The 13,409-nt window shown below is 42.9% G+C and overlaps 1 protein-coding gene across 12 annotated transcripts in view; it reads right to left on the reverse strand.

The window, feature by feature from the left end:
* Positions 1-6,438: 6,438 nt before the first annotated feature.
* pnpla6 (patatin-like phospholipase domain containing 6) overlaps positions 6,439-13,409 on the reverse strand; it is a 29,711-nt gene continuing 22,740 nt past the window's right edge. For 6 of the 12 annotated variants that reach the window (XM_034598471.1, XM_034598420.1, XM_034598411.1 and 3 more), the window contains 7 exons: positions 11,843-11,959; positions 9,824-9,972; positions 9,521-9,673; positions 9,178-9,294; positions 9,004-9,091; positions 8,539-8,684; positions 6,439-8,148 (listed from right to left, as the gene is read on the reverse strand). In XM_034598471.1, coding sequence (XP_034454362.1) covers positions 8,080-8,148; positions 8,539-8,684; positions 9,004-9,091; positions 9,178-9,294; positions 9,521-9,673; positions 9,824-9,972; positions 11,843-11,959 — 839 coding nt within the window. In that variant the 3' untranslated portion in view covers positions 6,439-8,079. The remainder of the gene's footprint in view (positions 8,149-8,538; positions 8,685-9,003; positions 9,092-9,177; positions 9,295-9,520; positions 9,674-9,823; positions 9,973-11,842; positions 11,960-13,409) is intronic. The other 6 variants (XM_034598479.1, XM_034598429.1, XM_034598460.1 and 3 more) reach the window with 3 other exon arrangements.

Raw genomic sequence — 13,409 nt, forward strand, 5'->3', positions numbered from 1 at the left:
CCTCCCCCGTCACGCCGGGTTTACACCGGAGGCAGCGAGGCAGCGCAGCGCCGTTCCCAAGCACGCAGCCGCCTGGCTGTTCACACGGGACGAGCATTTCTCCGCTGGTCAGCCCGCGATTCACTCACATGTGGCATTTGTCTGGATCGTTGGGACTGGGAGGCTGCAGCAGCTGCTCGGGCGCGACCGCTCGCTCTCCCGTGCGTGAGCTGGAATTTGTGTCAGCGCCACACAGCCAGCAGTGTGGAAGACTTCCGCAGTGTTCAGCACTACTGTACGCCGGGTTACAGTAGTTACGCCGGGGTACACCGGACGTGGAAGCGCCGCTGCGAGGCAGCGCAGCGCCGTTCTCAAGCGCGCAGCCGCCTGGCTGTTCACACGGGACGAGCATTTCTCCGCGCTGGTCAGCCCCATAGACTGTATATATAAGGTCAGCCCGCGATTCTGCTTTCTCCGCTTGTTGTTGTACCCGTTGAATGTCGGGGTTCGGGGGTAAATGATGGTCTTCATAGCCCCCCCACCCCTCTCTTTCTCTCTCTGTCTGTCTGCTTGTGTGCTTGTAGTGGATGGGCAGAGGGGGACATTTAATTATGTGATTGGGAAAATTAAAACTCCAGGACAACAGAAGGGGAATACAAAGTATGGGATGCATATTTGATAATTTATATCATATAAAATATGTAATTTATATCATTTAAAATCATGAGGGGGGAGGGGGAGCTGGCTCATTAGCATTTAAAGGAACAGGCACTCAAAACAGGTCACTCTGTGGAGGGCTGTTTTATACAGGGTAAAAAGGGTGCTGTTTTATATGATCCTTGTGGTATTTTGACCAAAGTATGTTACAGACATTTCATTAAGACCCCAAGGAACCATATCAACTTGTGGTAAAATGGGCATGCTATGTCCCCTTTAATGTCATTCACACCTACAGATTCAGTGCCTTGCTCAAAAGCACAATTAGCTGGTTGTTATTTATTTCCATTCCCCACTATATTTAGGTCTATAACTTAAAAGTGTCATATATTTTTATGTTAGTGTTTATTTCATTATGTGTTCTTTCTAAATAATATATATGTTTGTTTCTGTTTTCTGATGTCCTCACATCAAGTTCATGGAGTTAACCCCTCATGTCCACGAGGCAGCTTCAGGTTGGAATGCAGCTGTGAACATTCACGTTTTACAGAAACATCCATCTGCTTTTTTCTCAGCCTTCAGAGCTGCACATGTGAGGAGTTTACTTAACACGTTTTAAAGTAAACCCCTCGGTCCTGCCTGGTTTCCTTTGTTGTTGAGTGCTGTCTAAAGTCCTTCTTATGTTAGAGTGCTGCTTAAATTAGCCGAGAGCTTGAATTATCGAACAAACAAAGTATTGATATATTGAACAAAGTAGATTTGTTCCGTGACATTTCTCTGGAGTCTGTGTTCACTGATAGAAATAGACAGTGTGTGCAGGGTTTGTGAGGATGTCAAAAATATCATGGATCATGTGAAAGTTGTTAATGTAATGGAATAAAAATTGAGTCATAGTCAGGTGCACTGGTTTTATCTGCAGGTTCAGAGAGTCACTGAGATACAGTCAAGTCAATAATAACAGTGATAGTAGACATTATATTTATGATATAATCAAGACAGATTATTGACACAAGCCATGACTTCAAATGGCTTCATGAGTCTGTCGAAAGTTAAGGAATTTCTCGAAATGGCCTCCATGTTATCTGTGGGAATCTTTCATGTTCACTCATTATTCATGAAATTCAGTCAGACCAACTGATATGATCTGTCACAGTTTGATTTCTGGATGAATTCCAATTCAGAGAAAACACAAATTGTCGGTTTAAAAATCTCAGTATTGTCCTTGTGACGTTTCATTTTGTTGAACATTTTTCTTTTGAAACACACAATTGAAGATGTGAAGTGGAGCTAACGTGTGCTGACTGTGGAGGAGAATCTTATTCTCGTATAAACCTTGACGCAAAACACTTTGTAAACTTCAATATGTTTAGTTTAAACAGTCAAAAGGAGACTTTTTTTTTCATAGTGATAAAACCATTTTCAGAGACTAGATTAAAAAAATGACATGTGCATCATCAAAAGCAGGGCGACCAACATAACAGAATGAAAAAAAAAATGTTACCAGCTAAAACTAAAATGGCACAAACCTCCGCTGAGGCCCAACTCCAAACAAGCCGCATAGATTTCAGTTCCCTGAATGTGTCTAATCTTTTCATCAAGACCCATTAGTTGTTCCCTGGGAAATCAGTGAAAATGTCTCACAATGGAAAAGAATATAATACAAAAATATTCCTGGATCCACACCAACATTTAATAGGGTCTCCCGACCTGTACCACTAAAAAATAAATATAAGTAAGTAAATATGTCTCGTTCTTTTGTGTAATCTTACAAACCAACCAACCCAAACTTGACTTTAATTGGATTTACTAAAATCATATTAGTAAAAACTGACACTAGATTTATACTTCTTATTCTTCTTCTTGTTAGGGCCCGAGCACCTCCGGTGGGAGGCCCTATTGTATTTCGAAGGATTTGTATTTCCCTTTTGGGGCTTTTTCAGGGCCTAGACATGCTCAAATTGTTACCAAAGTTTGCAGGGAATTCAAAACCCCAAAAACGAATTGTATTCTGGAGTAATTTGAAATGGGCGTGAAAAATGGCTCAACAGCGCCATCTAAGGAAAAGCCCCTCAGTTAGCTTTCACCGATCTTCACAAAAATCGTAGCCCAGGTGTATCATGACAAGACAAACAAAAAAGGTCAGAGGTGCAATGGGAAAAAAGCAACAGGAAGCCCGCCATTTTGACTTTAGAGGCCATATTGGCCATTTTCCACATTTTTACTTTGATGTACTTGTCCCAGGGCTTTCATCAGATCAACTTCATATGGAGACGCGTGTCATCACAACAAGATGGAGATGAAAACTACCTTGGTATATTTGATTTTATCACTTTACGTTGCGTTACTTTACGTGACGTTACATTACTTTACATAACTTTACGTTACGTCACGTCACGTCACATTGCATTGCGTTACATTACGTTACGTTAGGTTACGTTACTTTATGTTAGGTTACGTCACGTCGCGTCACTTTACGTTGCGTTGCGTTACTTTACATAACGTTACATCACGTCATGTTACGTTGCGTTACTTTACGTGACGTTACATTACGTTAGGTTAGGTTACGTTACTTTACGTTACGTCACGTTGCATTGCGTTACTTTACGTGACGTTACATTACTTTACATAACTTTACGTTACGTTACGTCACGTCACGTCACATCACGTTACATTAGGTTAGGTTACGTTACTTTACGTTAGGTTACGTCACGTCGCGTCACTTTACGTTGCATTGCGTTACTTTACATAACGTTACATCACGTCACGTCATGTTACGTTGCGTTACTTTACGTGACGTTACGTTACGTTACTTTACGTAATGTAAAGTAACGTGACGTAACCTAACATAAAGTAACGTCACGCAACGTAAAGTAATGTAACGTCACGTAAAGTAACGCAACGTGACGTAACCTAACGTAAAGTAACGTAACGCAACGTAAAGTGAAGCGACGCGACGTAACCTAACGTAAAGTAACGTAACCTAACCTAACATAATGTAACGTCACGTAAAGTAACGCAACGTAACATGACGTGACGTGATGTAACGTTATGTAAAGTAACGTAACGTAATGTAAAGTAACGTGATGTGACGTGACGTAACCTAACATAAAGTAACGTCACGCAACGTAAAGTAATGTAACGTCACGTAAAGTAACGCAACGCAACGTAACGTGACGTACGTCACGCAACGTAAAGTAATGTAACGTCACGTAAAGTAACGCAACGTGACGTAACGTAACGTAAAGTAACGCAACGTGATGTGACATGACGTAACCTAACATAAAGTAACGTCACGCAACGTAAAGTAATGAAAAGTAATGTAACGTCACGTAAAGTAACGCAACGTGACGTGACGTGACGTGACGTGACGTAACGTAAAGTAACGCAACGTAAAGTGACGCGACGTGACGTAACCTAACGTAAAGTAACGTAACGTAACCTAACAGAAATATATGAACAGACAGACGGACGGATTTTCGTCCGTCTGTCTGTCCATATTTATTTATTTTTATTTGTCTTCAGAATTTGTCTTGCGCTGCAGAGGATAAAGAACGGCAAGGACGGCATGCCTGGAGAGGCATCGACGGACTTCCTGCAGATTTCTACAAGGTTTTCTGGCCTGTGATTGGAGGAGATCTGCTGTTGCTGTAGGACCTGCAGCTGCAGGAGAGCGGTCCTCACCCTTCTCCCCAAAAAAGGAGATCTTCAGGAGATAAAGAACTGGCGACCAGTAGCTCTGCTCTGCACTGACTATAAACTTTTGTCCAAAGTGTTGGCCACGAGGCTGAGGAAAGTGATGGAGCATGTCATCCATGTAGATATTGTGTGCCCAGCAGGCTGATATCTGATAACATTACTCTGATTCGTGATATTTTGGACCTCTCTGGTTCATCGGGCTGTGAACTTGGTCTTATTTCTATAGATCAAGAAAAGGCTTTTGACCGGGTTGAGCACAGATACTTGTGGCAGACGCTGCAGGTGTTTGGGTTCAGCCCTGGTCTCATAGCCATGATCCGGACATTGTACAGTGACATTGAGAGTGTTTTAAAAGATTAATTGTGGTTTAAGCTCTCCTTTTAAAGTCCAGAGGGGAATCAGACAGGGCTGCTCCCTGTCTGGCATGCTGTACTCTCTAGCCATAGAGCCGCTCCTGCACAGACTGAGGGTACAGCTGTCAGGTGTGAATCTCCCAGGGTTTTGAAAGTCTTGTTAAAGAACAAAATGACATCGATGTACTGGCTGAAACTGTTGATCAGTTCGGCAAAATATCATCGGCAAAAATTAACTGGGACAAAAGTGAAGCTTTAGCAGTGGGAGCTGAGCTGAGCAGAGAACTTGTGTTACCGGGGGGGTTGACCTGGAATAAAGAAGGTCTTAGATATCTGGGCATTTATCTTGGGGATGCAACCTTCATGAGCAAAAATTGGGACAATGTTTTAGAGAAGGTAGAAGGACGCCTCACAAAATGGAAGTGGCTTCGCCTACACATGTCCTAGAGTGGTGTGGTGGGCTGGGCCTGGCTGAGTCGTTGTTTCTAATGGATGTAAATGGATGTAAGTTGGACAACCTTCCGGGTTTTTACAAAGGACTGCTCAAAGTGTGGGGAATGTTCCATAAAGAGAGACTTCAGAACTGTGACTCTCTGTTCTGGCTTCTCAAAGAGCCAGTGGTCCACGGGACTCGGCTCCGGTGTGAACCAGGCCTACCTCAGAAACTGTGCCAGGCCAAAGTCCTCACACTGGGCCATGTGGTGGAGGTGTGTGGCCCTCACCTGGACCACGCTGCAGGTCTGGCCTCACGTTTGGGGATCAGGTCAGTCAGGGTGGTGAGCCTCCTGCTGAGAAGCTGGAAACAGCAGCTAACACACCCTGAACTTCTGTTGATCACTGCTCACTGTGATGATTCAGTCGACACCAGTGATCCTCTTCCTGATATAAACATTGTTCCTGTCCTTAAATGTGAAGGTTTTTTGTTGAAGTTAAAAAATACCTCTTGTAACACACTGAGCACAATGTCGGGTAAAACTATGTATTATTTATTAGTTAAACTTCTGAACCAGAACAGACTGGAAGACCGGAGTAACTCTCCATGGAGGGCACTCTACAAACCACCGCTGACTTAGGGGGGGGGACTTACAGTGGAGGGTTCTACACGGTGCTGTTGCTGTAAACGCTTTGTTTCGGTTATTAATTCTGACGTTGCTGCTACTTGTCCCTTCTGTCCACAGAGGGAGACAGTTTTTCATTGTTTTCTGGAGTGTGGTCGGCTCTCCTCACTGTTTCTGTTTCTGACTCACTTGTTTGCTTTGTTTGATGAAGTTTTTTCAAATCAAATGTTCATCCTGGGTTACAAGTACAACTCTTGAACTTTGTTTTGGGTCAAGCAAAGATGGCGATCTATCTCTGCAGGAGAAACAAGTTTTATGTTCTGTGGAAAACGATCAGCTGGTTTTTGGTTGTATTTTTGATTGAATATGGTCTCTCTCTCTCTCTCTCTCTCTCTCTCTCTCTCTCTCTCTCTCTCTCTCTCTCTCTCTCTCTCTCTCTCTCTCTCTCTCTCTCTCTCTCTCTCTCTCTCTCTCTCTCTCTCTCTCTCTCTCTCTCTCTCTCTCTCTCTCTCTCTCTCTCTCTCTCTCTCTCTCTCTCTCTCTCTCTCTCTCTCTCTCTCTCTCTCGCATGTGCTTTGAACATATTCATGCTGGAAAAGCAAACACCAGCTGAGCAAATAGCGACTTTGCTCCTGAGAACCAAGCACGGGGGCCAACTTTGACATCTACAAACAATAAGAGATAACGCTACAAAACATGATGCATATCATATTTATTTTCCAATATGCATGTTACATTAGCATCACTTTTCTTTTAGATTCCCTTGGCATATCAAGTTGGATGGCAATTGCTAAACCAAACATCTTCTGAGCAAGGAATACTTCAAATGTTTCAGTGCAAAACAGCTAAAGCCAGGTTAATTGAAATAGGAGAGCCCCCCCACCCCCAAATCTAAAAAAAAAGAAAATCATCTTTTAAAAGCCAGTAGGTGAGATTTATAAATGAAAAGCACAAAGCTGATCTGGTGACCATCCATAAAAACAGAATGGATTTTCTGAGAGGAAACCTTTTTTTTTATTAGGTTCCCTTGTTTTGCAGCAAAGCCTCGATTTACAAATGTCCACTTCATATACATATATTAATATTAACACTGTGAATAATATTATATAATCTTGTTACAATTTCTACATTAGGTCCCTATTAATGAAGTGTTTTTATAATTACATGAGGTGAAGTCCAGTCCATTTGGAGTTTAGGATCACTCGAGAATTCTGCGTATCCACGTCAAGATGACAAGAATCTCTTGCAGTGGTTTTGGAGATTGTCATTTCTTCGTCACACAGGAGCTCTGTACGTGTGACCTTGTGCGAGCGGAAGCCGGTGGCGTGTCGTGTTGGTCGAATGATCGCCCTCTTCTCCGCAGTCACAGTTCATCGAACACTGGTCAAAAAGGCATCGTCTTTATCTGGCATCATCTCAAACAGCAGAAACATACGATTTCAAGCACACAGACGCCGTGTCTCACATTCTCGCCACATTTTACAGTAGAAATCACTGGTCCGTCTCTTTTCTAGTCTGCACACCTCTATCTCTTTATTTTCATAAACCCACTTTTCAAAACTTTCTACAAATTAAATTAAAACATCTTTCTCTTTAAATATGAATCAACCCCTTGTCCTGCTTCCAAACACTGGTCCAGCCTCTGTACATTCATATTAAACTCTACTCTGGTGTCTACATGGAGAACTGTTCCTCCTATAATTTCCCCTACTAAACTCCCCGCTAAACTTACCTAACTTACTAACTACAGTTCAACTGCACGAGTTTCTTACTTTTCTTTTCAGTGCCCTGCTAGTATTTTCCGCAAATCACAGCTTTGTTTGTGTACTTGCACACAAGCAGTACACACACACCCCACACTAGAAATGAATGGACCATGAAATCCATCAAGTGCAACACAGCTGTACGTACAGAGATGCACATGACGATTCAGAGATGCAGATGGAACATGCAGGCGATTTGAAGTGGGGAACTGGAAGTGGATTGGTTGAGTTGGTCGCTGTGGGAGTTCACGTTTTGGCAGGCAGGGATTCTGGCAACAGGTCTGGTTGATGTAGAAGTGATGAGAAAAACGCAGAGTGGCGACAACCTTTCTCATTTGGATGAACTTTCTGACCCGGTGGTCAGAATGCGACAGATGATGCCAATCCCAGACTTGATGAAATTAAGGTTCAACAGTTTAGAGAATCCACTGGGATCCTCTACAGAATAACAAAAACAGTAGTTCAGAGTTTCAGAAGTTGCAGGAGCAACGTCCTGTGGCCTTGACGATTCATGAGCCTGTGATTTGTCCCTTGTTCTTGGTTAAACTCCGTCTACTTCTCAGCGGCCCTCTGTCAGCAGTCTGACACTTCAGAGGTGTCACTGGTGAGCTTCCTGCGTTGCCTCACAGATTTCTCCTCATCCTGCAGAGCAAAACAGACGGTCAAAAGTGTAAGGCTTTCATTCTTAAGAGCTAAGTCATTTCCAGCTGGTAAGTGGACTTTTATCAACAACTCAAAGCACTTTACAGTGCAAGAAACATTCATCCATTAACACACATTAACACATTCCTACTTTTTCTATCACACACCAGACACACACTACTGGCACGGCTGATGGAGGCAATTCAGGATTCAGTTCTTGCCCCAGGACACTTCAGCATGCAGATTTGAGGAACTCAGAGATTGAAACACCAGCCTTCTCTTTAGTGGACCACCTGCTCTACCTCCCTGCTGTGGTAAATATGAACTGCAACAGTGATGGTAGTGTAGGTGGGACTGAGTCAAAATAAACTCCCTTTTGTGAGCACTTACAGTCTGGAAGACTCCATTCTGCCCCCACTCTCCAGGGGAGTGGTCGTCAAGGTCCTCTGCCTCTTCCTCCTCTTCCTCACCCTCCTCCTCTCTCACCGTGTCCATCCCGTCTTCCTCGTACTCCGTCAGACAGTCCGACTCCTCTGCTGAATGGAAAGATTAAGGGGAGCTGTTACGCATAGGATTTACTGTGGGTCTGAGTGACTAAAATATATTGGCGACATCACCTCCAACATTTCAATAAAACAAACCAGGTGAAAGACATGACCCCTTATTTATAACACGTATTAAATCCAACATGATTTTGAAGGAGAAGTTCACATCTAGAGAGGGAGACAGCTGCAACAGGGACTTACTTACACGATGTGTACTTATGACCAATAATTTGTGTTAAGAGTAATCCAGTGTCGACTGAAATAATGAGAAGAAACATTTTAACCACAATAAAAGGAACTGATTCCTCACCATCTGCAGCTACATAGCTTTGGACCGGCTCTATCCTGGACACAATTTCTGCAAGGTCAGTGAAGTCAGCTCCTGGACACGTGCAGGACTGCGAGGCAAGAAATGTGTATATTATTATGTATAAACATTTATGTACTTAGTAATTTATGGTATAAGTGTGTGTGCTCGTCTCACGTCAGTTCTCTTGCTATTGTTGTAGTCCGCTGAGCGGTGGTCCTTCAGCATGTTCTCGATGATGTCCCCTCGGGCCCAGCCAGTGAACACCAGCTTGCCATGCTGGAAGCCCACATCCTGGGGTAAAAGATGATTTCAATACTTGCACTGCATTTAGTCTCCACTCTTTTAAATTGAGTGTCCGAATTGTATCAGTGTGTAATCTTATGCACTATGTGGAGCCCTCAGCAGATAATGATTGTGTCAGAAATCAATAGTCAATACTGACTACCAACATACTCAAATAAATGAGTGAATTAATGAACAAAATTAATCTTAAGGCCATATTTAGAATGTAACTCACATAGATCTCATCAAACTTTCCAAAGTCCATGGTCTTGAAGCGGTCGATGGGCGGTCTGATGTACTCGCAGTAGGCACTCTTCTTCACCACCTCTAACTGTCGCACACAGGACACATACGCCAGCCGAGACTGGATCTCTGCCATGTCTGGCACCTGCAGAAATGGAAGTGGAAAACAAAATTCACTATTGACACCACAGGAAATGGTCAGAGCGGTTAAAGACTCAAATGGAGCACTCTGTAGTTATCATCTTGCTGAGTCATCAAAATGACCAGTGCTTTGTGCACCCCACCAGTACTGTACCTTTACTTTCTCTGCCCAGGGATTGATCCGTTTCCACAGCAACCACCAGCCGGACAGGCTGTCGCCATAGTTACAGAGGTCAGTCTCATCTTGGCTTCCCACGTCAATGGCAATGACTGTTCTGGCACCCATGTTCCTCGCAATGTCCGCTGTTTGGCGCGTAGCGTATACACCAAAATTCACACACACACACACACACACACACACGTGCACAGACACAGCACGAAAAAAAAATCCAGCAGCAGAGATGGTCAGACAACGACTTCTCATCTCACTTTCTTTAACACTTTACTTAAAGAGCCACAGTGTTCAAACAGACTAGCAACACAAAAACATCACTTTTTTAACTTGTCAGACACTTCAGGGCATTTATAGTAAATTTGTGTCAGAGAGTACTGGAATTAAAAATATATATATAAATGTAAAGTTTTTCTGGCCAACAAGCACAGGGCCTGACGTCATAACATCTCTCACTGACTTGTTAGCGTTAAAAAGAGCCTCGGGGCAGTGAGCATTTTTGTGGTGCTGAGACTATTCAAAGTCAGAAATGGGAAGACATCCCACAGGCCCAAAGCACTGATCCAGCGAGCCAAGAACAACTATTGATGAAGCTGATGAAGCACAAACAGCCCAGCAACAAACCTCAGAAATGAAGAATGCTGATTTTACAAGGCTCCCTTTCCCTGGATCAATCTTTGGGCCCAGAAAGAACCATATTTCACAAACCTCTGAGACGTGTACAGCTCAGGAGATAATGAGACACAATCCTCAGACCGAACATAGAATTACAATATCCCAGCACAGAGTTTGGTGAAATATGGCTTTGTTTCATCAGGACAGAGAACAATGTTTATCAGGAATACACACACAGACATTCAGGGGAGTTTTGTCTGCACATCATAATGAAAACCAAAATATAATTCATCTCACGTAACTGTTATTTTGCGTAAACATTACAAAGATGTTCAAATTCAGTTTGCAGCAAATCCTTCAAAAATACTTTCAGGTAATGTAGATGTATATAATGGTTCACAGACAAAAACACTTCCCCTCTCCTCTTTCAAAACAGCCTGCAATCATCAGTCCTCTCTGGTTATAGAGGCAAACACTGATTTCAGAACTGAGCTTCAGCATAACAATGACGTAGAGCTGGGCAATAAGGATGAAATCATTCATCACAATGTTAATTAAGATATTATGGGATATTGACAAATAAATGTATCGGAATATGGGACATGTTTGCAGGTTACACCAGACCAAACTCATTGTATGTAAACTTTAACGACTCGTTTTGGGGATATTTAAATTACAGCTTGCTTTCGAACAATTCGTTTGGAAAACATAATTCTGCTAAAAGTCGATAAATGGTAACATCGAATTATCACTCAGCCCGACACAATAAGTGCTCATTTCAGTATGAGGGGAACTTTAACCTCAAAGCAGACTGGTGTCATGTGTCTCAAAAATTCTAAAGGTTTTCTAAAAATCTATAGTTTATTGTGAAAAAAAAAAACATCACGTCAAGGTTCAAATGTGATACGAGAGGAAACCCCCTAACCCCAATTTAAATTTCACACGTATCTGACGCCAGGCTGTTTGAAAGACAAATAAATCCCCCATATGCAGTGTTTTATTTTATTCTTTCGGTGTTTAATATTTTTAAAAACCTACAACCATGAATTATTGCCAGGATGCTGACTTTTCCCCTTCTAATAATAATAATAATAATAATGTTATTTCAATTTGATTAATATGTCTCAGCAGATTAATTGATTAATTCATGATCTGAACCAGCTTTATCTTCAGTCGGGGAAAACTCAGACCTTCCTCCACCAGTATTAGGAATATATACTTACCCGACCTATCATTACTTCCATCTTATCTAAAACCCCTCCTAAAAATTGTCCTTATCCCCCGCTCCACCGCCCCTCTCCTCTGGGGGACAGGAGTCAGGTGGACACTTAAGGATTGTATAGTATATTGATGGAGGGGGTGAGGGGGGGTACCACCTCTACTTGCCTGGCAGATTGTTGATGTAGCCACCGTCCATTAGCAAGTTGCCATCTTTGGGGTCGCAGAGAGGCGGCAGGTACCCTGAGAGGGTCATGCTCGCCCGCACATAGCGCCACAGAGAGCCTGGTACACCAGGGAGGGGAGGGAGGAAGGGAGGGAGGAGGAAGGGGAGGGGGGATAACAGCTCAATATTGTTTGCTACATGTTATTAAGTTAGTGTTGACAGACCACAATCCCAGTGCCAGCTGGGCCAGGCTGGCTAAAAGAAGGTAGCAGGTCCCTGCAAAGGCTTGTAGGACTGTGGCTCTGCTCACCTTTAGACTCTGTTGTGCACCACTGCAAACCTCATTACCTCGCACAGAGAGCCTGTGACCTGTGCAGAAGGTAAGTAAGTAGACGGCAACCATCACAGAGCAGAGCAAGGCTGTTTGAATCTCCAAACTATGTCCCAACAACAGCGCTTTGAGGCATGTAATCAAATGAATTCTCCTGTGTTTCTGCAGAATCCACAGATACAGAGACCAATCAGATTCAGTGGCTTAAAGTGGCCACTGTGTCAAGAGAAGGAGCAGCAGCCGGTGTTGTGACAATGTTTGGAGCAGTTGTCACCATGAACATGGCAGGGAAGCACCAAGCCTGCTCAGTCCTGCAGTACATTCGGGGCCAGCAGGGGGCATGAGCAGGCTGGGCGCTGCATGGGTTGGAAGGATAAGGAGCACCGCAGAGAAAAGAAAGGGGTGCAACTGTGTGTGGAGTAAATACTGACGTAGAATTATTCTACTGGAATAAGGTTGTCGAGGAAATACTACTGCCTATTTCCATTTCTTTGCCCTACATTTAACTTAAAGGCTTTATTCGGTTTTGACAGGGGGCTACGATGGACAACAGCAGGATCCAGAACACATATCCCTAAATAAAAAATAAAAAATATAAATATAAATAAAGGGTAATATATGCCATCAATATATGGTATATTGATAAGAAATATATAGATAGGCTCACTGTATGCACATAAAAGCAAGCAAAGCCAGGGGAAGGACAGGGGCTGTGTAGGAGAGACTGAACATGATCCTGTTGGTAGGGATGACTGAAATGAAACTTCACAAAGACATTGTCAAACAAGCTGCACTTCAGTCCAGAGCAAAAAAAGGTTTGCGCTCACTTAATCGCACCATGTTCACTACAACAGCATCAACAACAGGCAGATGTGATGGTGACATGGTGTAGCCCTTCACTATCTCCAGGAAGTATCATCCAAAACACACTGTGCTGCCTCTAGAGCGTAATGAAAACAGCTTGGAGCTTGGAACCAGGCCGACCAGCTACAAGATGAATCGTGACCATTAAAGATTGGATCTACAGTCCCCAAAACGTTTTTAAGAGGGAAGGAACTACACATCCATTGTAAATTATCCCTCGACATCCAGTGCTTGAATTTAAGTAGTAGAATGTAGTATTGCAATATATTAGTGTCTTGTATGTATGTATATAGGATTACATACAGTGTATAGTCTCCTAACCTACTGTAGTAGTGTAACAATAATGTCGTCATTGACAAGCTACAGTACTTCGT

The sequence above is a fragment of the Hippoglossus hippoglossus genome, chromosome 1, assembly GCF_009819705.1.
Source record: "Hippoglossus hippoglossus isolate fHipHip1 chromosome 1, fHipHip1.pri, whole genome shotgun sequence".
NCBI classification, from domain to species: Eukaryota; Metazoa; Chordata; class Actinopteri; order Pleuronectiformes; family Pleuronectidae; genus Hippoglossus; species Hippoglossus hippoglossus.